This window comes from Talpa europaea (genome assembly GCF_964194135.1).
Source record: "Talpa europaea genome assembly, chromosome: 12".
Taxonomy (NCBI): Eukaryota; Metazoa; Chordata; class Mammalia; order Eulipotyphla; family Talpidae; genus Talpa; species Talpa europaea.
In genome coordinates this window covers 5,307,107-5,331,163 of record NC_140079.1, presented here as the reverse complement: position 1 = coordinate 5,331,163, position 24,057 = coordinate 5,307,107, and the positions used below count along the sequence as shown (strand labels likewise).

At 50.0% G+C, this 24,057-nt stretch overlaps 2 protein-coding genes across 2 annotated transcripts in view; one reads left to right on the top strand and one right to left on the bottom strand.

Annotated features, from left to right (window-relative positions):
• The window catches only part of LOC311182543 (olfactory receptor 7G3-like), a gene marked incomplete at both ends in the record, with an annotated part of 735,701 nt that overhangs the window by 560,651 nt on the left and 150,993 nt on the right, over positions 1–24,057 (bottom strand). The window lies entirely within an intron of this gene.
• Positions 21,434–22,372, top strand: LOC311182542 (olfactory receptor 7D2-like; the record flags this gene model as incomplete). The annotated part of the gene is made up of 1 exon (XM_084251410.1): positions 21,434–22,372. One exon carries the CDS (start codon positions 21,434–21,436, stop codon positions 22,370–22,372), a length of 939 nt encoding a protein of 312 aa, XP_084107536.1.

Here is a 24,057-nt window from a genome sequence, read left to right as displayed (position 1 = left end):
GGGGCGGCTTGAGATTTAGCCCATTGAAAAGTATGGTTGATTCCTTTTCACTTCTAGCCGGTGATCCTTTGTATTATTACCTCACTTTGGTTACCCTTTCTTCTGCGGGTGTGCAGTTTTCATTTTTCCCTGTTATTGAATGGTGTTGCATTAAGAAATTGTGTGTTTTGGCAATTGGTGAATTTTTCCAGAGTTGTAACATTGTGGGGTTCCAAGATCTGTGCAGCTTAAATGCCAAAGTAATTTCTGCACTGGTTATGTAATAGTTCCTTTTTCTGTGTGTTAACATTTAAAACAGGTTTTACTGAAATACAGAAAAGTGCTTAGTTCATGAAAATACGGCTCAGTTCTCACACACATGCAGTCAGGCCAGAAGCAGCACGACTCCTGGCCCTGATGCGTCTTGCTGCGTGCAAAGGGTTCACGCTTCCTGCTTTCCACAGAAACCGATATTCTGGCTCTTGGCAGCACGTCCCGGGCTTTTTGTTCTGTGCTGTGCAGAGGGAACCGTGCAGTGTAGGTTCTTTCGTGTCTGTCTGAATTCGCCCAGTTTTCTGACCTTGGTCCATATTGTATTGTTACAGCTCTAGCTATTGTGTTTCAGTATTTGAATGTTTCACTATTTGGTAGACAATAGTGTATGTTGGTAGACATTTTACTTTTAACTTTGGGCTATTGTGAAAAATGCTGCTAAGAGCATATTTTAATATTTGTGAACATGCACAAATGCACGTTTCCCGGCGACCTTAGACTGCAGTCACTGGGCCGTGTGGGACCCACGTTTGTTTTCATAGATGACGCCCATTTTCCAAAGTGGTGGTTGTGCAGATTTGTTTTCCAGCAAATGTAGTTAGACAAGATGATCTAAAGTTACCTGTCTTTCTCTCATTGATTTATATATTCCGATGTGAGCCTTATGAATTAAGGCATTTCCCCCACTCTGTGGCTTGCCCTTTTTGTGTTTTTGATTCCATGTTGTCTGATCTTTATTAATGTCTGATCTTTATGGACCGCACACCTCTTCCTGTATAAAAAATACTTGCCTCTCCTGAAAGCAAGAAGATATTCTACATTTTCTTCTATAAGTCTCACTGTTTTACTATGCTCATTTTTCTAAAAATGATAGAATGGATTTTTTGGTGTTGTGTGAGGTAGGATTATTTATTTTTCTGAATTGACCCCGCCTCATTTATTTAAAAAAGTACATCTTTACCACAGTGATTTCAGGTGTCGTTTTCGTCATGTACTGAATTCCATATGTAGTTGCTCCAGTGCTGGACTTTGTTCTGGGCAGTTTGTTCATGTCCCGTGCCACAGTGTTGGCGCTACAGTGGACTTTGTAATAAGTTGTAATATCTGGAATGTGTAGTTCTGCCTTGTGAGTTTTCTTTATCAGTGTTTTCCTAAGTATTGTTTTTTTTAATGGACTTTCCTATTGTCCACCTCCATAAAACTAAGCTGGTATTTTTATTGGGATCGCCTTGAATTTATAAGTTAACTTGGGAGAACTAACATAACATCTCTATAATGTGAAGTCGTTATCCCCGAGCAGGGGATGACTCCCCATTTGTTTAACTCTACTTCCGCGTTTGTCAGGAGTGTTAAAAAAATCTGCTTATACAGGTTTTGTACATTTCTTGTTAAATTTTCCCTAACTATTTCATTTCTTATAATAGAGGAGATGGTTTCTGCCATTTCACCCTCTGTTCACTGTTTCTGTATCTTACAATTACCAGTCTTGTGTTCAAATTTTCTACTTAATGGAATATTTAGTTTTATTGTTGCTTTTCTTGGATTTGCCAAATATACTGTATATTATCTGCAAAGTGGTAAAACTTTGCTTGTTTACCAATTCTTATGACTCTGTTTTTGCTTGTCAAGTTGCGTTGTCGGATGCCCCTAGTACAACTTAAACAGTAGCCGAGGTAGAGAGTGTCTCGTAGCAGAGATGCCCCCATTGTTTTTCCATTAATTAAGATACTGTCTTTTAGGACCAAGGTATATATTTTATCATATCAAGAAAGGAATATATTGAATATTTTTTATGAATGGGTGTCGAATTTGTTTTTTTTTTCTGAGCATCTATGATGAGGAGCATCATGATTCTTTTCCTCTGATTTAATATAATCTGTGATATTAATAAATTTCTCAATATTCAAATAATCCTGCATTCCTGGAATGAATCTCACTTGTGTATGGTGTATTGTTTTTTTTTTGTTTTTTTTTTTTAACATGGTGTTGGGTTCTCTCTTCTAGAATTTCATTTGGACTTTTACATTGAATTTCATCTGGCCCACAGTTTTCTTAGTACTCTCTCAGGTTATTATACTTGTTTCATAGAGAAATTAGAAATTTTCCCTTCCATTTCAAGTGATGGAATAATGTATACACCATTTGAACTATGTGATTTTAAGATTTCTGGTGTGAATGGAATCAGTGTTGGTGACCTGCATTTTCCTAAGAAATGATGCCTGTTGCCTAATATAGAGGTCAGCAAAGGTATCTCAGGATTTTTAAAATGTTTTCTGATTCTGTGGTCATCACTGTGTCTGTTTGTCACTATCTGTGTTCTGTTTCCCTTGGTCAAATGAGCTAGTGGTGTTTTTTTTTTTTTTAAATTGAATTTTGTCTACTTGTAGCTATTGTTTTCTGTTTCTTTAGTAGTTGCTACTTTTAACTCTTAGGCTTGTTTTGACTTACTTTACTTTCTCTAGCTTTTTAAAAAAATTTTTCTAGATCTTTCGTTTTGTTGACACATATTTCACATAGTGGGTTGTCCTCTATCACTGCTTCAAGTGCATCCCTAGATTCTGAAATGTAGTCTTGATTATCATTCTTTTTAAAATTTGTGATTTCAATTTGTATTTTCTCCTTTCATGAGTTAATATGAGATTTTGAATTTCTAGATAAGTTTAATTTTTTTTGTTTTTGTTAAATTCTAGGTTTATTGTATACTCATATTTATGAAATTTGAATAGAATATACTTAGGTTATATTGTATTCATCCTGGTTGATGTTCTTTAATTTCCTGAATCTGTGACATGTCTGTCATTTGGTGGAACATTCTCACCAACTGTTTATTTCAAATATTCTGTTCCTTGGTCTCCTTCTTTTCTGGCATTCTCGTTATACCTTTTTTAATTGTTTGACAAGTCTTAGATATACTGCTCATCTGTTTTTAGTCTCTTTCCATTTCACTTTTGGAGGTTTTTATTAATATATCGTCAATTAACTGACTCATTTTTCTGCCTTGTCTGCTATAATGAGTCCAGGAAAGGTGTTCTTCACTGCTATTCCTGTATTTCTGATTTTTTGCAGTTTCTTTTGATCCTTTTCCAACATTCCCATTTCTCAGCTTACATTACCGATTTCCTCTTCCCATTATAGTCTTCAACTTATTAACCATAGTTAATTGAAGTTCCTATTCTTATAATTCTAAAATCATTGCTATAGCTGAACTTGTTTCTGAAGGCTTGCTTTATTGTTTTACACTGTTTTTCTTGCCTTTTAACATGCCTTGCAGTTCTTTTTGTTGAAAGCTTGGCATGATTGCTAAAAGGAAGAGTAATAGATAGGCCCTTAGTGTGTTTTATGACTTTTTTGGCTATAAGTTAGCCAGTATTTACTGACTTTTATAGCTATTGTATCAGAAGCTAAAAGATTTTCTCCAATATACTTTTTTTTTTGTTTTTCCTGTTTTAAGTTCTTTTCAAGATTATTTGAATAGAGCCAAAGACTAGAAATTATGCACATTTTATTCCCTGAAAATTTTTTTGTCCCCCAAGAAAATCTTTTCAGTTAAAGCTACACATAAGCTCCTTTATATTTATCTTTAGATCACTGCTACTTTCTTGAATACAAATAAAAGTAGATTTTTAGAAAACCTATACAGTAACTCCTTGGGAAAATAAATAAATAGATAGATAAATCTTCCTAAAGGCAAATTCCAAACTCAGGCTTTGGATGATTGTTTTGACTTATATTAATTAAAAATTGTTTTTAAATAAAATAAAAAATAATTTAATAAATTTAAATTTATTTAAATAACTTAAAAAATTTAAATTTAATTAAAAAAATTAAAAAGTAACTTAAAAAAAGAAGGTCCTTTACCCAAGAAAATGGCATCTCTGAATATTTTACATAGGTTAGCTTCAGTATTCCAAACACCATCATAAGGTAGTCATTCATCTGCAGCAGATACAGGGTAAATGAGTCAGTTTATCATTTGGAGACCATTTGTTGAGTGTTTACCCTGTCACATCCCCTTGATGGCAGCGCCCGCCTCTCAGGTCTCCACCAACTGACAGAGCAGTTGGACATCATGGTGCCAAATGGGAGGGGTGTGCAGTCGCAGAGCTTTGTCTGTTTTTTACCTGACTGAAATTCCTGCCCCTTCTGTTGGCAGGTCTTCCGGCGACTGATGAGGCAGCTCTACATCATCAGTGAAGGTGTTGCATGTTCTCCTGTCAAAAGTTTTCCTAAGCTAATTAGTGAAGAACTAGCAAGCTTTGGCCTAGTTTTGGGAAGGGGCCCTAGAGGCCAGGCCTAAGGGGAGGCCGCCTGCTGAGTAGAGCAAGGCTGCTTTAATTAGGGCCCTTGGGAGTCCAGCACAGACAGCTCCTCCTGCCCATTCCTCCTCACAACAATTATCAGGGCAGAAGAACCAAACTCCCCCACTAGACCTGCGGGTCTCAGAGCTCTTGTATCTCCTTGTGCTTACTTGCCAATCCTCAGGACATGCCTTAGAGAATCTCTGGAGGAGTCTAATTGTGCTCTACACTGTCTCTGTCTCCCTGTGGCTTTCAATTTTTAGAGCATCTCCTGCAGGAACTAGCTCTAGCTTATGCAATATTTGGGTAACTCCAATCCACTATGGAATTTTTCCCCTAATTTAGGAAATCAATAAATAACAATTAAGTGCCTTATACTGAACTAGGTTTGGGAAAAAAGATAGTAAGATGTGATGTTGTCCCTAAAGAAATTAAAGTCTGGAAGGAAAGACAAATTCAAACAATAAGATGGCTAGTATGGCCATCCCCAAGGAGGTGATGTTCAACTTGGAACAATCGATGCAAGCCATACTGAAGTGATGCAAGCGAAGTGGGGCCTTGTTTCTGGTGGTCAGGATCAGAATTGAAAACTCTTGCCAATCCTGAATGCAAAGGTACAGGAAAAAAAAATCCCATTGCCATATTAGAGGAGAATCCTACTATTTGATGTAGGATATAGAGCTCGAGGGGTAGCACTGAGAGATGACATAGTACTGACACAGTTGCATTAGCACCTTCTATATCAGCATCGATGTTAATTAGAAGTTGATGGAAATTAATTGATGTTTGATGTGATTTGCAGTTTCGAAAAGCAACCCACACCCTTGAGTGTGATGAAATGAAGGTGGCCTGTCCCTGCTGCATAATACACTACCCCAAACCACCAGCACTTTTGTGCCCACCCTGATGACTCTCGTGGGCCTTGGGGGATGGCTAATGATTATTGAGTGCTTATGCCAGAAACTTGTGAGCTCTCATGTGTAACATTCACCCCACACCACAACTCTCAGGCTGTGTGTTGTCATCCTAGCAGGTGAGGACGCAGGCACAGCAGCGTCAGTCATGTGCACAGTACACGCCATTAGTAAGTGACAAAGACAAATGTGAACCCAGAGTCCTCGTAACCACTGTTTTGCCGCCCCTCGAATTATGGGTGCTCTGCGCGCTGGGATGGGTGGCAGCATGGGGCGAGGACAGGGCTCTGAAGTGCTGACAATTTTTATTCGAAGCAGTGATAATGTGAGCTACACTCCCCAGAGTGGGGTGACGTTGGTATTTGGCAGTCTCTTCCTGAACACACTGGATTTTGTCACATTTCTTCTCAGAGAAGAAAGTCATGGGCCTAGAATTATAGTTTCAGGTTCTTTACATTCCTGTGGTTGTGTCACTGTCATTGCCCACACTGATGCCTCATAGAGGGACACGCGCCCACAGTCACTAAGCTAAGAAGGGGTGGGTTCAAATTTAGGTCCATGATCTGGATGAGAAAATAGTCTTCCCGCCTCTCTAAAAGAATAACTACCTTGACGGTTACAGTGTCAACTGGTTAAAGATGATATTTCTGAAGACCCACGTATTTTATTGAGGCAAAGCAGGTTTGCAGCATCCTTTATGACTAGATTATAGGGTCTCCACTTCAGGTGTTCTCACCACACCATGCCCAGCTCCAAAGGCTCCACAGTCCTCGAGCACAGCCCATGGGGCTCCCTCCCCACTATCTCTCTCCACTCCTTCCACCTCCCTCTGATCGCCTCAGTTCTAGTCAGAATTGTGGGGTTTGTTGTTGGTTTGACTTTTATCTGACCATTTATTTCGCCTCTCTATGTAGACCCAGATTTGGTCAGTGTTCACTTGAATACAAGTTATAGAAACCGAGTGAAGCCAGGTCCATAGAACAGGTAAGATTATAAGAAAAATAAACGTATATATCAAAGCAAAGGTGAATGGTAAGAAGTCTTTTTATACAGTTGAAGTGTCCGCTTGTCAGTTCTGTGCAGCTGTAACTGACGTGGAGCACTGTTTTAAGATTAAGGTGCACAGCACAAGGATTTGACTTACATCAGTTGGAAGTGTTCCCCCAAGCATGTAAATGAACCCCAACAGGCCCTTCCCTGCCAGCCTCCACATCCAGCTCCTCCTGCGCTGGGTCCTCCAACTGCTCCCCCTCAGCGGTCCCCCTCCAACTGCTCCCCCTCAGCCACCCACAGGGAGGTGAGCCCCACCTTCCCGTCCCTTTGGGGTTCACTTCATCTTTCCATGGCTCAAGGAGGTCCCCAGATCAACCACAGGTGGCACCTCCTGCTGGGTCCTGCCCAGCAGCAAGACCTCTTGTCCGTGTCCCCCACCCCAGGGAGCACGGGCAAGGATGGACTCTCAGCGAGGGAACTAGTGGAGGCAAATCCCCCAGCCTCTCCCAAAGAGAGTCAACCTCAAAACAGTGAGAGCAACACGGACGACTCCAGTGTCCACACAGCCTAAGGTGGTAATGTTTGTGATGTAAATTTTATTTGGTTTGTATCCAGTTCAGTTTCAAAGTTCCTGAAATGTGTTGAGCTTTAGACTGTGAATTTGTTGTGATAATTGTTAGGTTGAAATTCACCATGTTAAAAAGGAGGATGTGGATAGACGTTGTCAAGGTGTCTCCAGTGTGGTAGTGACATTCTGTGATTGACAGCTGACAAATTCCTTTAGAGTGAAATACTTAAAGCCAAAAAAAAAAAAAAAATTCCCCTCTTTAAAAAAGGGGGGTTTAAATGCTTTTTGCGTTCTTATGGCTCCTTTTAATGCCCCTGGCTATTCCCAGAGAGAATTTTTCATTTTTTTCCTCTTCCATTTTCCTATTTGAGTCTTAGCAAACATGAGGGTTATGGTGCTTCTGAGCTGTATGGTGTGCAGGCCTGCCCAGAATATAGACTCATGTGGAAATACCACAAAAGTGTGTAAAGGAGTGTTTTACTTCCATAGTCTTTCCTATTGCCTGTGGAGTCTCTGCTGAAATGAATCAGGATTTGAGCTGTAGGGTGAGATGAAAATGAAAGCAAGTCGTTTGCCAGGACACTGATTTATTCTGATGTGCGACAAGTTGATTTGGAACACAGGAACTTTTCTGTTGTTTGCTTTTTATTGTGAAGGAAATTCACTACCCCCAGGAAGTCTCTTTCAGTTATATAACATTATGTTTGATGAAATGTCATGGCTCCATTCATAATTTTGTTGTCTTCTCCCCATAGGCATATCCGCCTTACAGAGCGCTTGTATTTGGAAAGCTTGAAGGGGCCCAGACTTTGAATTCCTGTCTTGTTTCACTGTTTGTGTTTCTTTTAAACTAAAGCTAGCCAAAGCCCTGGATTAAACAGAATAATTTTCTAAATTTAAAAATGAATAAAACAGATAAAATGTGTTATTTGGATTTGAAAACTAGCAGGAGCGTGGTTCAGGCTAGAAACCCAAACCCCCTCACTAAGATAAATGAGGTGACCTTGGCATTAACACTCCAAATGCGGCTGCTCTGCCCACGCCTGCTTGACCAGCAGGAGCCCATATTTTCACCCTGAAATGTTTTTCTATCACTGCATTGAAATTCTGAAGACTTAAAAATATATATACCAGTTACTGCTCACCTGCCACGGAGCAGGGAGGCAATTTCAGCAGTGATTGTTTTCATTAGCTTCAGATGACTGGTTCTGATAATGAAAGGGAGTGTGCACATCATGGAAATTTTGAAAAGTAATATAATGAACAATATTTTGAACTATGATTTTTCCATCAAAGCGCACATATTTGTTTGAGTTAGCTTACTCTCTTCCTGGTCTTTTCCCATATTGTTAATTGTGTGTAAGGGCAATAATGATGTAGAGTTTGAGAATTACAAAATGAACTCCCTCCTGCTGACCAGGTCAAGAAACATAAAATCACAACACGTCATAATCATCCTCCATCAAAATTATTTCCCTTGCTCTTCATTATATCACCAAAGGATGTGTCATGAAATGTATAATTAAAACATGATTTTAATTTTGTCTAGTATTTAACATTTATTTATTATTTTTTGTATTTAACATTTAAATAAATCACATTATGTTTATTTTCTACCTTGGCACGTTCAACAATATGTAGGCAAGATTAATCCACATTGGATGCAGGAAGAGCCTAATTTCAGTGTTTATAATGTTACCTGATGCAAAGTAATAATTATTCCATTCTAGTCTTCATACACACAAGGATTGGAGAGAGCGTATTTCATTAATATTTTTCTTCTATGGTGGAATTATATTATCTCTGAGGGTTTATATTCTCCTTTCATCATTTAACTTTGTAAGTATTTTCCTGCGACATTAAAAACTTAATAATTATTGTAGCTAACTGCTACATTTCATTTATGTATAGCTGTAAGTCACCATTCCATGGAGCTTTTATTTGGATTTTTTCCATTTATTACTAAAAAGAAAGTGCTGCTGAACATGTTTACATATATTTTATCTGTTTTTCAAAGCATTTCCTAGGTCATTTCCGAAATACAGAGTGCCTATTCCTATTCAAAATAAAAAAATTTAAGTTCAAACTTCTCTGCGGAACGGCGGTGTGAGGGAGAATTCATCTTCTCAGGAACCAAGGCGCGGAGGACGCGTCCCGGCCCGTCCTCCCAGCGTTTCCTCCCAGCGTTTCCTCCCCAGCTGCCGGCCGAAGGGCCCCACGCCAGCCACCCGCCTCCGCCTCCGCCTGCGCCTGCGCGGCGCCCCTCGGGGCGGTCCCGCGAGTCTCCCGTCTGGGCGCGTTGCTCGCCCTCGCCGCCAGGCGGCGCCCCCGCCCCTGCGCGCTCTCGCCCCCTGGCGCTCCCCCCTCGGCCCTCAGCCCCGCCCCGCGTCTCTTCCCCGGCGGCCCCGCCCTCATCATTCTGTGCTCGGCCCCTTCCCCCGCCCCGCCCCTCCCGCGCCTCACTCAGAGCAGCGCGCCCCGCCCCGACCGCGTCCTCCCTGCGTCACCCCCACCCCGGGCCACAGGACGGCGCCGGCCACTCCTGCCGCCTGCTTCTGCCCCAGGAGTCGCTCCTTCCTCCCGCCACTTCCATGTCAGCGCGCCTCGCTGACTGCGATTTTCCCACAATACCACCCCAGTCCACAAGAGGGCGCGCTCCGTCAATATACGCTTCCCTTTGCCCCTGGAGCCTCTCCTTCCTCCCGCTACTTCCGTGGCAGCCTGCTCTACTGGCCGCGATGCCCCCCCCCGAAGTAGCGGGAGGAAGGAGAGGCTCCCTGACCGAAATGAGAGTGGGCGAAATCGGCGAGCGCCCTCTTGTGGACTGGGGTGGTATCGTGGGAAAATCGCGGTCCTTGGCGCAAGCTGACACGGAAGTGGCGGGAGGAAGGAGAGGCTCTAGGGGCCAAATATGTCGCGTATAGACGGAGAGCGCCCTCTTGTGGACTGGGGTGGTAACGTGGGAAAATCGCGGCCGGCGGAACAGGCTGACTAGGAAGTGGTGGGAGGAAGGGGAGGCTCTTGCGGCAAAAGCAGACGGGCAGGAACGGACGTCGCCGTCCTGTGGCCCGGAGGGAGAACGCGGGACCGGGACTGCGTGCAGAGCGCGTCGTGAGGCGCATCAGGGCACAGGGTGGGGGGGCAGCGGCTGAGCGCAGGTAGTGGCTGGTGCTGCCCCGGGGCCTGAAACGCCGAGAGGGACTGAGGCCCGCGGGGGAGTGAAAGAGCCCGAGCGCCGATGCACAGAAAAACGCTGCAGGGCACCTCCCCTCCCCCCCCCCCCCCCCCCCCCCCCCCCCCCGTGGCAAGGACGAGCAACGCACAGAAGCGTGGGGAAAGGAACGGGCCCAGGACAGCCGAGCCCAGCGCTGACTTGGGGGGTCGTGGGGGTCGGGGGGGATCGTGGCGGGAACGGGGCGTGGCACCCGCGGCCAGAAGCAGCAGCGCGGCAGCAGCGGAGAGTTAAGACTCCGGCCCCGCGCAGGGACGGGGCGGCCGAGGGCGCGGGCGGGGCCTGTGTGTTCAGCTCCGGGGACAGGGGGAGGGACATGTCGGCGAGGACGAGGCCAAACGCGGCCGCGCACCCGCTCCCGAGAAAATCGAGAAAATCGTTCCTACCACCCTTCAGAATTCAAAATGTTTTTATTTTCTCTAAATAGAGCGGTTCTGTTTTTGGGAGATGACCTAAGGAAATGCTTTGAAACATAAATCTTGACGTCTGAAAATGTTCACCAGCCCTTTCTTCACAGTAACACTGTCTGGAAACACTGGAAATGACACCCCCCCCCCCAAATGATTACGGGGTAGACACGAAGGACATGGAGCAATTAAATCGGTCTTCCTTTCCCCAATCATCAAATGAGAAATGCATAAAGGAAGAAACGCTTGATGAGCATAAATGTTGGCTGTTCTCCCTCCGACTGGCCTGGAGAATGGCTTTCTGGGAGAGGCTAAAGGAGAACAAATCAGTGTTTGTAAACGCCCGAGGCATGACTTAGACGCGAAGCAAATGCTTTCTGCTCCTGGCTCGTCCTGTAATGGAGAAAATAATGGGAACACGCCAAGGAGAACACAGTGAGGTCAACAACGTTGGCCTCTTACCCACAGACACGCACAGGCACAGGTCCACAGACATTAAAAGTAACAGAATACACAATTTTCTTATCAACAGAACATGTTACTGTGTGACACTGATAACCAGGGACCGACATTGTTTGCGTTTCTTAAACACCCAAGGGGAGAAAGACAGTGACAGCAACTAAATCCCAGGGATTGCTGCTGAGTCCTTTGTTTCCTTGACAGTTTTTGTTTTTTTGTATTTAACATTCGTGCTGAGATAGATTTTTTTCAGAAGGAATAAAAGGTAAGTGTGTAAAATGCCTGTGGAATATAATGTAATGGAAACGTGCACGACAGGCCTGACCATTTCACAAGTAAAGGCCAACATCTCCAAAGGTGAGAGCCGTCATTGGCCAAATCACAGAAGGGAAGTGGTGGAGCAGTTGTGTCTGGAGAGGGTAGAGACAGCACGACGTGAGGCGGCTCAGGAAAGCAACCTGAAACACTAACACAAAAATTAAGCCAAATAGACGAAGGTGAGAGGCGGGGGCTCGCTGCAGCGGTCCTGCAGGGGGGAAGAGTGTCCCACATCCACAAAGGCGAGCAGCCATGGCCCCGCCTCGGGGAGAAACAGACCCTGGCTAGTGAGCACATGAGGCAGGACCCAAACCACGGAGAGCGGGGTCCGCTTGTCCTGCTTTTAAAGAAAGCGGGGTCGCCCTGCCCTTCCTCTCCCATCCTGCAGATGCCTGTCCTGGCGCGCAGGCAGCTTCACCTCCTTCCAGACTAGTCTGGCTTTTTCTGATCCTTTTCTATGGCTCCTCTGCAGGAGAAGCGTTAGACTGGGGGAGGCTTTCAGGCCTCAGTGGCCCTGCTTTGGGCCAACCCTGTTGGGCTGGGCATTCACGCGTGATGGGGGGGGACTTCGGGTGCTGGATTTGGAAACTTCCTTCTTCCCCTTTTCTTTGCTGTGCACGAAAATTCCTTTCCATGAAAGGTCTTACCTGCTAGAGAGTTTTGTCTTGATGAGGTGGGTGGCAGAACCTATTTAGAAGAGGCAGGTTTGGGGGTTTCTGGGGCGCCCTCACCATGCTCTGTAACACCTGCAGAATGACAAAGACAAATATCTGTTTCCATAGCGGGTGAGAAAACAAAGGAATGTTCTTGTAAAAAGTGCTGGACTCTGAGAAGCAAGCGAGGCGGCTGAGGGTACAAGGGAAGGGGAGAGAGGACGGGCCAAAGGGGAAAATGTCAGGGACTAACGGGTGTGATGAAGGAAGTTCTGGAAAACAGCTTGAGGGTACAGAGGTGCTGTCACAGCGTGACCTGGGGGCCTGAGGGGGGTTATTGGACACGACCTGAAGGGGGTGACACAGCGGGCGCTGCGCGCGGAGTGAACCGCGAAGGCCCGACTCTGACAATGCGTGTTCTTTTGAGCAACGTTAACGGGACCCGTGGGGGGCGGAGGGGGGTTGACGCTGAAACCCCGGCCTGTGTCTGTCATGGTTGCGGGAGGATCCGCCTCCAGGTCCGAGGAAACTGGGCCTGCCGGCGACTAAACAAACAAATAAGAAGTGCGGGCCGGACGCCCGAGGGGGAGGCAGACAGACCCGGCGCGGGGACGGGGACCGGGAGGGACAGTCTCGGCCTCGGCCTCACCGAGCGCGGCCGCGGCGGGAAGACAACGACCCAGGAGCCGGCGCGGCAGCGGCGGCCGCGGGCCGGGCGGGGCCTCACAGGGGAGCCGACGCGACGCTCCCGGGGGGCCGGCGGGCCGGGGACCTTCTGGCCAAGCGCGAACGGGAACGTGGCGGCGCGGCCCGCGGGGGAGTCCCGGCCGGACAGACGCGCGGGGGCGGGGCGGGGGCGGGGCGGGGGCGGGGCGGGGGCGGGGCGGGGCGGGGCGGGCGGGGGCGGGGCGGGGGCGGGGCGGGGCGGGGGCGGGGCGTCTGCGCCTCGGCGCTGGCTGTGCGGGGAGTCGCGTCTCGGGGTCTCCCGGGAAGACGAGACGCCGAGGAGCTTCAGCAGCACCGGCCCCCCCGGATCCGCCGTCCCCGTCAGGGGCGAAGGGAGCCCCCGGGCTCCGCCCTCGGCCTCTGCGGCCACCACCCGGGCCTCCCCCCCCCCCCCGCAGGCGCCCGCGGGGGGCCGGGCCTACAAGGGGCGTCTCCGGCCGGGGGAGCCGGGGGGAGCTGGGGGAGCCCCGGGGGCGGCTGCGAGGACGCCGACGCCACAGGACAGGGCCCGCGGGGGGTTGGGGACGCGGAGAGCCCGGGGAGGCGGGAAGACCCCGCGGGCTGGAGCCTGCGCGCCCCGGACCCCCGCCCCGGACCCCCGCCCCGCGCGCAACAGCCTGGACGCGACTCCCCATCCCGCGGGGCGGGTCTCTGGGGCTGCACCCCGGCCTCACGTGCCAGGCCTGGGGGCGCGGCGGCCCCGAGGGGAGACTGGGCAGGCGGCAGAGAGGTGGGGGAGCCAGAAGGGGCTCCGGGCGGGGCTCCCCTGGCAGGCGGGAGGCCCACGCTGGGGGGCCCCGGTCCCCCATGACCTGGTGCGGCCCCTCGTTTCCCGCCGCGTCTCACCTGGCGGCGCTGGTTTCCCGCTGCGTCCTTGCGGGGCGCCCGGGCCAGAGCTGGGGTGCAGACCCTCCTCCCGTCCTGGGGCCGCCCTTGTCTCCCGACGGCCCCTTGGGAGGCACAGAGTCTCCGGGCCTCGCGCTGAGGAAGGACCCGAGCGCCCCGGCCACAGCCGCGCAGCCCCGCAGCCCCCAGGTATCCCCCAGGCAGCCCCAGGCAGCCCCCAGGTATCCCCCAGGCAGGCCCAGGCAGGCCCCAGGCAGGCCCCAGGCAGCCCCCAGGTATCCCCCAGGCAGCCCCCAGGCAGCCCCAGGCAGCCCCCAGGTATCCCCCAGGCCGGCCCGCGCGGCAGCTGCAGCCTGTTGGCAACACAATTGGGGCCCGGGCTGCTTCCACGATGTCAACGCTCTCAAATGCTCGTTTCTAAAATCTCTCTTCTCTGCTGTTCTGTTTTCTCTGTTCTGCTTTCCGTCTCGTAGAATTAGCAGCAGGTGACGGAAGACGCCACGGAGCCCCTCCGCTGTGCTGTTTATCTATTTGTGTTTTCTGCACCGTGGTTCCCCGTGGTAGAGCATCTGAGCCCCCTCAGGTGCAGGCCCCGTAATTCCGCCCCCACCACAGCCCCATGAGCGTCGCCACAGTCCCTGGTGCTCTTCCCTCCCCTGCTTTGACCCCTCGCCCTCCCCTGCTCCGGCCTCCGCCCTGGGGTTTGCCCGCAGGTGAACAGAGCTTCGCCCCGCGGGGAGGCAGCCGCTGTCGTGAGCACGAGGGCGCCTCCCTGTGCGCTGCGGCTGCGTGAACTAAGGGGGTGACCCACGGTCGCCATCAGACCAAGGCGGACGCCGAGAGTGTCCTCCCGGGGCAGCCCCGGCCCTGCGGCTGCAGATCTGCTCTGGTGCCAGCGAGTTTCACATTCAAATCCTTCCCCGGAGGCTCGGCCACGAGGGAGTGACCGGGCGGCTGTGACTTGATGGATGAGAGGCCGGCACCGCGGAGGCGGCTGTCCCACAGCAGGGGGTCCGTGCAGAGGCCTCTGGACCCGGCAGGTGGCGAGATGTGCTGTCACAGGACCACCCCGGCTAGCTGGGAACAGGCCCAGGTGTTCCTGCAGCTTCCAGCCCGTCCTGCAGACAGAGCTCCCCCCAGGAGTAGACATTCCCCGGGCTACCCCAGGCTCGTGGACCCTGGAGACTCTGGACTCCAGGCAGGGCAGGCACAGGGATTTCTTGGATGCGCTAAAGGTAGCCAAAATGACCCTGGGGCACTGCTGTCTGTGCTTCAAGAAGAAAGGACACAGGTAGCAAGTCCACGTGTGTTACACGCACCGAGACGCATTTCAGGATTGTAAAGCATTCCACGCGCCAGTGCACTTAGACAAGAGGTTGGGACTGGAGTCCTCAAAAATTCTGCCAAATGATGATTCATATTCTTTACTAATAAACAATGACCAAATCTTTCTTGAGTCCAAATCTTTCCTTAGGTGCCACCGATGTGCCAGAGATGGCACAGGGGCGCGCCAGCCTGATTGGTATGTTTCTAATTCCAGCATGGTGTTCAAAAGTGAACCCCTGGCCTGCTGTTCAGATCCCACCAATGGGTTCTCACATGGCCCTGGGCCCTGCAGCTGTGCTGGGCATGGGGTGCAGGGGCCTGAGATTCTCACTGCACTGAAAAGCTTCAGCTAGGCCAGACACTTGAGCAGACAGAGCTGGTGCCACCACAGTTGGAGTCTAAAAATAGTTCGCCACCGGGCCTCCCTGGTGGCACAGAGGTTTAGTCTCAGCATTATCAAGCTATCACCAGCCACTGCAGCACGAGTTCGATCCCCAGCCAGGGAGCTCCCCACATGGCGTAGCAGACCCCTCCTGTCTCCCCGCTGCTCCCCTCAGCAGTGGATTTCAGTCAGTCTGCCTGTTCTGTTCCCCACTGTCTCTGGTGGATCCTCTCCCCCACACCTCTGGCCTGTACCCCAGCTCTTATAAGCATAAATAAAATAAATCTTTAAAAAAGAAATAGTTCACCCCCTCAACAGAAAGGAAGATAAAAGCTATATGATTATATCAATAGCTGCCAAGAAAGCATCTGATCAGATTCAACATCCATTAGTTACGAAAACCCTCCAAAACTGGGGCTAAAAGGAACATAATAAAAATTACGTATGACAAGCCCACGACCCACATCACTCTCCATGGTGAAAACTGCAAGCTTTCCCCTGGCAGCTTGTCCAAGACAGTCAGGTCTCTTCCTCCGCTAGTATTCAACAAAGGGAGCACCGGCAGGCCCGGCTAGAGCAGGCAGGCAAGGAAAAGCGAGAAACACAATCCAAATTGGAAAAGCAGCAGCGGCCACTAGTTAGATAACATGACAGGATCCGCGGAGAAGCCTAGAGAGACACTGCAGAATAATTGAAACAAAAGAGCCGGTTCGGCAGAGTGGCCGCTCACAAAGTCCCTGCACAGAAACCAGGCGCTTCCCGCGCGCTAACAGTGAGCGGAGGAAGAGGTGAAGGAAATGATCCATTTACAATCACAGCAACAAGTGAAACTCCAGGAGTGAACCCGCAAAAGGAGGGGAGGCCCTGGACACAGAACTGCAGACGTGGCTAACCCGAGACCCGACGGGCTGGAAGGACAGTGGCCGCCGAACGGCCTCCTACCCGGAGCAACCTACGGAGTCACTGCGGTCCCAAGAAAAACGCTCGTGACATTCTTCACAGAACAATCGTACCTGATGCTCATGTGGTGCCACAAAAGGCCCAGAAGAGCCAGTGCCAGCCTGGCGAGCCCGGAAACAGTGCTGCCAGTCAGGGGGAGGGCGCTGGTGGGGCTAAGGGGGGTCGGCTGGTTCACGGTGAAAGACCTGGGCGCTGCGGTGGGGGAGGGTGGGGTGACGGGCCGTGGGGGGTGTGAGTCTTCCCCTGAGTCATGGACGTGTGACGTAAGTGCATACTAGATGGTATCGCCATTAAAAAAATAAAATAAAGACAACTGTGATAAAAAATAAAAATACAAACCATTCACCACACGGATGGGCCTAGAGGCGGTGATGCTGAGTGAGATGAGCCCGCAGAGGGACGTGCTGTGAGTCCACTCGCTTGTGAACTATCAAGCAAAGGGAAAAAAGGAACAAATCAGTAACAAACCCTCAGACTCCAACGACAGAGTGACGGCTGGTGGGGGGCTGGGGGTGGGCAGACGTGATGATCGGTTGGTGGTGGACGCTGCCGGGACGCTTGATCACGGGTGTGGTGAGAGGACACGTGTGCTGGACACAGAGAACACACTCCAGGGCCAAAGCAGCACCCACAGGCCTGAGCGTGGCGTGTGGTGGCCTGGCGGCCTCAGCAGCCCTGGCAGGGGTCCCCGCCTCAGAGCAGGCCAGCCCAGCGCTCTGGCAGTGAGGCAGCCCCCAGCCCTGTGTCTTAGGAGGAGTGTCAGGCCCTGCTGAGGGAGCCCTGTAGCAACTAAGGCCTTGGAGGAAGGCCTGTTGCCCCCTGGGCCGCTGCGGCAGGTCTGAGGCCTGGCCTTCCCTGCGGCCACCCAGACCCGTGCCAACCCACAGCAGGCCCCCTGTATCGCCACACCAGGCCCCACTGAAGGGTGTGGGTGCAGTGCGCCTCTGCCCCCTCAGGCTGCTCTAACCTTGGCTCCCGAGGGTCCATAACCAGGAGCCTGCTCGTCCTCAGCGCAGGGACATTTTGCAGGTTGACTCTTCCTCTCCTGAAGCAGGACTTGACTTAGCTCCATGGCATCTTCCAACCTGAAGCGTAGAGAGTCACGATGCAGCCACCAGGGATTCGTCCACAGAGAACATGTCTGTGTCACTCTGGGCCCCAGAGAACGGTGGTCATGGGGAGATGAGGCTTTGCATCAGAGACACATTCACAAAGGTGCTGCATTTCCCTCAAGGCCAAATCAATAGAGATAAAAGCGTTCCCAAGAAGGAGGAGGTTTGTGGGGGTGGAGCTTCGGTGCCCAGGGCTGCCTTCCTGCAGAGAGAATTGGCACACAGGCGGTGTTCTGCAGGTGGTCCTTTGCCCGAGGGAGCGTGTCAGAGGAGCAATTTATGTGATGAGGAACAGTGAGAAATGGTTCTGCTGGGCTTGATAAGCCATAAATACCTGCCTAGACACCTCCCCATCACTTACTGACCGCTGCCAGGAGCCCACACCTGAGCTCCCACAGACGTGACTTTGTGATGCCCTGTGCCTTCCCGATGGCCTGTCTGCAGTGCCCAGGGCAGGGCAGTGCCGCTCCTGGAGCAGTGACAGCCCAGTGAGTCGGCTCCCGGAGTGACTGCCCTGCTGCAGAAGGATGGAAAGCAGTGGGGGAGGCAGGAGCACCTTCTCTCTTCAGGAAACCAGTGACCTTTTCGCGAAACCAGTGACCTATCACTGGGAATTGCCGTGAGCACAGGTATACAGTTTTCTTCAGGCTTTCCAGACCACTGCCAGCACCTTCCTGGTTCTCCAGGGCACAGTTCTCGAGGTGGGCCTCTGGAGCAGACGACCCGTGCGCCCTGGGAGCTTGTTAGAAACCCACTTCTCAAACCCCACCAATGTCCGCTGCCAGAAACTCTGGGGGTGGGCCCAACAGTCTGTTCCAGAAAAACACCTGCTTCTCCTCCACTCCCAACTGTGGTTCGATTTCTATACATTGTATATTTCTAGAGGTTGTAGATACCTTTTGAGTCCACAGATAAGGACTGGATGAGCACTCTGCCTGGAGTGCTGTGCTTTTCCAGTACCATTGAGAATGGACCTTTTTTACCCTCTAAACTACCCTACTGACGGTTTGCAGGGACATAGAAAGCTGATGATGTTAGTATAATTGTGTCTAAGGTTGACTTTCCTTAGTTTTGTAAACAGACAATCTTAAGAGCAACTGATAGTGACCATTTTTCAATTGTATCACTTTTTTATTGCAGCAACACTGTATTTCTGGCTCAGTTCTATTCCATTGCTCTGGGGGCCTGTTTTTATTCCAATGCCATAGTGTTTTGATTACTACTGCTTTGCACTGCTGTTTGACGTGTGGGAATGTGGTATCCAGCTTCTTTTTTGTTAGGGTTGTTGTGGCTGACCAGGGTCTTTTGGGTTGCCATATAAATTTGAGAAATGTTTGCTCTATTTCTTTGAAGAATGCCATGAAAATTTTAACTGACTTGCGTTGAATCTGTATTGGCATTTTAACATTATTACTTCCAGTCCATAAGCAAGGGCTATCTCTCCATTGCTCGGGTCTTCCATTTCTTTTAATAAAACCTCACAGTTGTTTTTTTTTTTTTAATCATATAGGTCTTTCACTTGCCTTGCTAGGTTTATTCCAAGGTATTTAATTTTGCAGTGATTGTAAAGAGACTGTTTTCTTGATTTCTTTTTCCTCTAGTCTGTTTGCATATAGGAACACAACATACATTGTTTTTATTTTGTAGCCTGCCATTTTACTGTACTTATTTTTTCCAATAGTTTTTATTGGGTCTTTAGGGTTTTTAATGTATATTATCATGGTATCTGAACACAGTGATGCTTTATTTTTTTTTCCAATTTGGATTCCTTTCATATATTTTTCTTGCCTAATAAGACTAAGATTTCCAATATTATGCTCAACAATAGGGGTGAGAAAGGACATCCTTTTCTTGTGCCTGATCTTAGAGGAAACTCTTGGTTTTCACCAGTGAGTATTATGTTACCTTGGGTCTGGCATATGTGGCCTTCATTAAATTGAGGGATAGTCCTATCCTCATTTTGCGCAGAATTTTATCATAAATGGATGTTGGCGCTTGTCAAATGCTTCCTCCACACCTATTGAGAGGATCATATGGTTTTGTCATGACTTTTGCTGATGCAGTGGATGACATTAATTCATTTGTTTATGTTGAGCCATTTCTATATCCTTGGAATAAATCCACTCGGTCATGGTGTGTGACTCGGCATCAGGGTAAAAGCAGACCTTTATCCGCTTTTGGCATCAGGGTGATCCTGGCCTCATAAAATAGATTTGGAAGCATTCCCTCTTCTTCAATTTCTGGGAAGTCACTGAGTATAAGATTAGGTAATAGTTCATCTTTAAGGGTTTGGTAGAAGTCACTGGGGAAACTGTTTCTGGGCTTTTACTTTTGGGGGAGACTTGATTATTGTTGCAATTTCTTGCTTGTAATTGGTTTATTCAGGTTTTCTTGTTCTTCCTTATTCAATCTTGGAAGTTTGTATGGTTCTAACTTGTTTATTTTTTCTAGGTTATCTAATACATTGGCATAAAGATATTCATAGTAGCCTCTTATGATCCTCTGTATATCAGAGATGTTTGTTAAAAGTTCATTTCTAATTCTACTTAGAATTAGAAAAGTTCACTTCTAATTCTACTTCCTTTTATTCTTAATGACAGGGAGGGCGGTACCTGCCCAGGCATGGCAGAGGAAAATCTAAAAATCGCATTTTTAGAATTCTTATGAACTTAAAGGGGTTGGCACTCCAGAAGTGAAAGATGGATGAGGTGCTTAGTAAGAGCGCAGGTTGGGAGTAACCAGCGTGCACAGGTGTTTAAGGAGAGAAAGCCACAGACTAATTGCCCTTATGGACACTGAGCCAAAGTCCTCAGATGAAAGCACCTTCCAGAGAAGATCTGGGCTTGCCCGGGAGCCAGTGTGCGCTTCACCCAGGACCACTTTAGACTGAATTCCAGTGACTTGGGGTTTGCAGGTGAGTGTCACTGGGGGGACCTCAGCTGTGGTGCTGTGTGGGTTTTCTCACAATATTTCACCCACAGATTTTCTTCCTTTTCTCTTCTTTGTACTGTGACATGATCTGAAAGTGCTACTTAAATTTTGTTTATTTGGATGTCATTTCAGATTTACTGAAAAGTTGAAAGAACACTAAACAGTTTCCTTAGGTATCCTTTAACGGACATCCCAAGTGTTAACATTTTATTGTACTAAAATTTTTCTTTATGCACTTTTCTCTCTCCCTTTCCTGTGTGTGTGAGTGATTTTTTTGAATCATTTGAGAGTAAGTTGTGTTGCAGACATGGGAACTCTGCCTCTACATCTCTAGTATCCCCCAGAACAAGGCCATTGTCTCACATAACCACACACAATGACCAAAATCAGGGAATTAACACTGATGCTACGTCATGATCAAATTTACAGAACTCGTCCTTAGACAATTATCCTAACGATTCATCTAAAGCAAAAGAAACCGAAGATTATGCGTTACCTTCGGTTGACTCGTCTCTTTAGCCTGGGTTCATCCGGAACACCCTCAGTAACCGGCGCTGGCGTTTCTCAGGGCCCAGGGCTGTGGCAACACAACGTCCTTCCATTTGCGTCGTTCTGGTGCCCCCTGGCGGCCGCGTGGAAGTCCTGCATCTTTTGAAGGCCTCCCTCAGCAGGGAAGTTCTGTCCTTCTTCACGCCCCCAGCCGGGGCACAGCATGCGGATCTGCCCCATTTATAGGCTCCCAGAACACTCCACAGCGTTGTCAGGAGATGGGTGGGCGCTTTAGGCAGGCAGCCCGGATGCTAGAGCTCCGTTGTGTGGAATTGCATTTTGATTTTGTCGTAAAATCGGTTCTTACAATTGGGGGTTGGGATGAGATAATTCACTTTTTTTAGGATTTAACTTATGACTGAAAGGAGAACCGACTCTTAGACCAAATGGCTAACTTCCCAGACAACCCGCAGGACGAGCTCGGCCAGCTCTCTCGCTGTCCGGATGGAGCCGGTTCCCTGACAGCTCACGCTGGGTCCTCTCTTCCTTCACAGGTACGGCAGCTCCATGGACGCGCAAAACCAAAGCAGACTTTTAGGATTCATCCTCCTCGGGTTCTCTGGGGACGCAGAACTGCAGCCCCTCCTATTTGGGCTGTTCCTGGCCATGTACCTGGTCACTGTGCTTGGGAATCTGCTCATCATCCTGGCCATCGGCTCCGACCCCCACCTGCACACCCCCATGTACTTCTTCCTGTCCAACCTGTCCTTTGTGGACATCTGCTTTAGCACCACCATAGTCCCCCAGATGCTGGTGAGCATCCACACAGAGAACAAAGCCATCTCCCGCAGGGGCTGCCTCATACAGGTCTATTTTTCCATGTTTTTCCCTGTCCTGGACACGCTGCTCCTGACCATCATGGCCTATGACCGCTTTGTGGCCATCTGCCGCCCCCTGCACTACATGGTCATCATGAACCCCCGCGTCTGTGGCCTCCTGGTCTTTGTTACCTGGCTCGTGGGCATCATGACCGCCTTCCTTCACCTCTCTCTGATGATGCCCCTGGACTTCTGTGGCGCCCTCGAAGTGCCTCATTTCTTCTGTGAGCTGACGCACATCCTCAGGCTCGCCTGCGCAGACACCGGCCTGAACGACGCGCTGATTTACTTTATGACGGCTCTGCTGGGTGTCCTGCCCCTCGTCGTGATCCTCTTTTCCTACTCGAGAATCGCGTCCTCATTAAGGAAGATCACCTCGTCTGCAGGGAAGCAAAAGGCACTTTCTACCTGTGGGTCTCACCTGTCGGTGGTCTCCTTATTCTACGGGACAGGGGTTGGGGTGCACTTCACTTCCGCCGTCTCTCACTCCCCCGGGAGCATCTCGGTGGCCTCTGTGATGTACGCGGTGGTCACCCCCATGCTGAACCCCTTCATCTACAGCCTGAGGAACAAGGATGTGAAGGGGGCCCTGGGGAGGCTCCGCAGCAGAGCAGCCTCCTGTCTGTGACGGAGCCGCGGGCCCCGGACGAAACGAGGGTGGCTGCTCCTGGGACATGCTTTAGCCTGAAGGTCTTACTCCCGGAACAGTCAAGCCATTTTGTTCTCCCTGCCTCGATCTCCGCCTTGTCTCGCTCCCACTTTTCAATCCTTTTAAACAACGAACAGCCCCAGGCTCTCTGTGATGACTTTTCTGCTCTCTCTGTGGTCCAGAAGCTGTGCTCGGGTTTTCTTCTGTCCGCACTGTGAGTTCCACCCGGGGACTTGGAGCATCCGCTACGGCTCTGTAGATAACGGATGGTTCCCCGAACCAGGGCTGTGTGTTTGGTGTGGGTTTGTGCTGCTTGCGTGCATGTGGTTGGATCATGGACGGTGGTTTCTTTGTCCTGGCTAGAGGGGGTTGGAACGTGCATGAAAACACAGCTGCTGTGTGAGGAGCGGGTGAGCTGCGCTCCCTGCGCTCCACGCCCGTGTGGTCGTCCTGAGAGGAGCAATCACTCTCTCCATTCTCCAAGTGAGGAAACGGAGGCCCTAAAGGCCAAAAACCTTTCTAAAGTTGCAGCGGAAACAAGTGGCAAAACGGGATTCAAACCCTGACCCACAATCCATGTTCTTGTTAGTGGGCAGAATGAGGGGCACCCCAGGACCCCACCCCTGCCCGCCCTAAACGGGTTCTGCCACCCCCACCCCCCCACGAAGACAAAGCAGACGCTGGCGCATGAGGCCTTCAGGGGAAAGGAACCATCGCACAGCGAGTGTGTGGCGGACAGAGGAGAAGGAAGAGTTTCCAGATGCGGCTCCCAGAGTTCCAGCCCCGCACGGGCGAGGCCCGGCCAGCAGGGCTCACCCAGGGCAGGGCCGCTGAGGCCCGGAAGCCTCACGAGTCTGAAGCATCCTCTGGGGGGGCCCTGGGAAGGGGCAGAGGGGCCGGGAGGGCCCCACGGGCCTCTTGCCCACGTCTCTTTCTGACCGTGTCCCCCAAGTACCTGGTACAGCCCCAGGCTGAGGAGCAGGCGCGGCTTCCTCACTGTCTCTCCTCCCAGCTGCCTCCCCCAGGGCTTCCCCAGAAGCCTCTTCCAGGCCTGCTGAGCTCAGCTCCGCCCTGCAGTAGGCGGGGCAGGAACAGGCCTCCCTCAGCTGCCACCCGCCTTCTGACCACAGCTGCGGGGCTTGACCAGGGTTTGATTTTGTGCACACGTCTGCAGTCGCTGTTACTGCTGATTCAGGATGTGCCTCGTGCCCTGTTGCTGGGCACCCTGGAGAATCCCACCTCCCGTGTCCTGTAAAGTCAGACTCGGCGATGTGGTTTGAGCTGCAGGCCGGGAGTGAGGAGAGTGTGTCTTCTAAGCGAAGCCCTTTAGGGGCCGATACATTGTTCCTTATGCTTACTCTGCCCTTGATATTGTTGGGGCCCAGGGTGCGGAGGGACCCCGAGGTTCTGACTTCCCCGCAGGAGAGATTCACGGGGAGTCAGCGGAGGTGAGGCAGACACAGGCTTCCTTGCCGTGACAGGACACAGGAGTGGGCGCTGCAGGCCCAGAGGAGGGTCCCGCGGGGCGGAGAGTGGAGAGGGAAGGTAGAGGTGAGGCTGGGAGAGCACCATGGACTGTGGTGAGGGACTCGGGGGTTTTGGTGCGCTATTCCCTGAGTGGGAATCCTATACTGTCAAAACACTAACAAGATCTGTAAAAAATA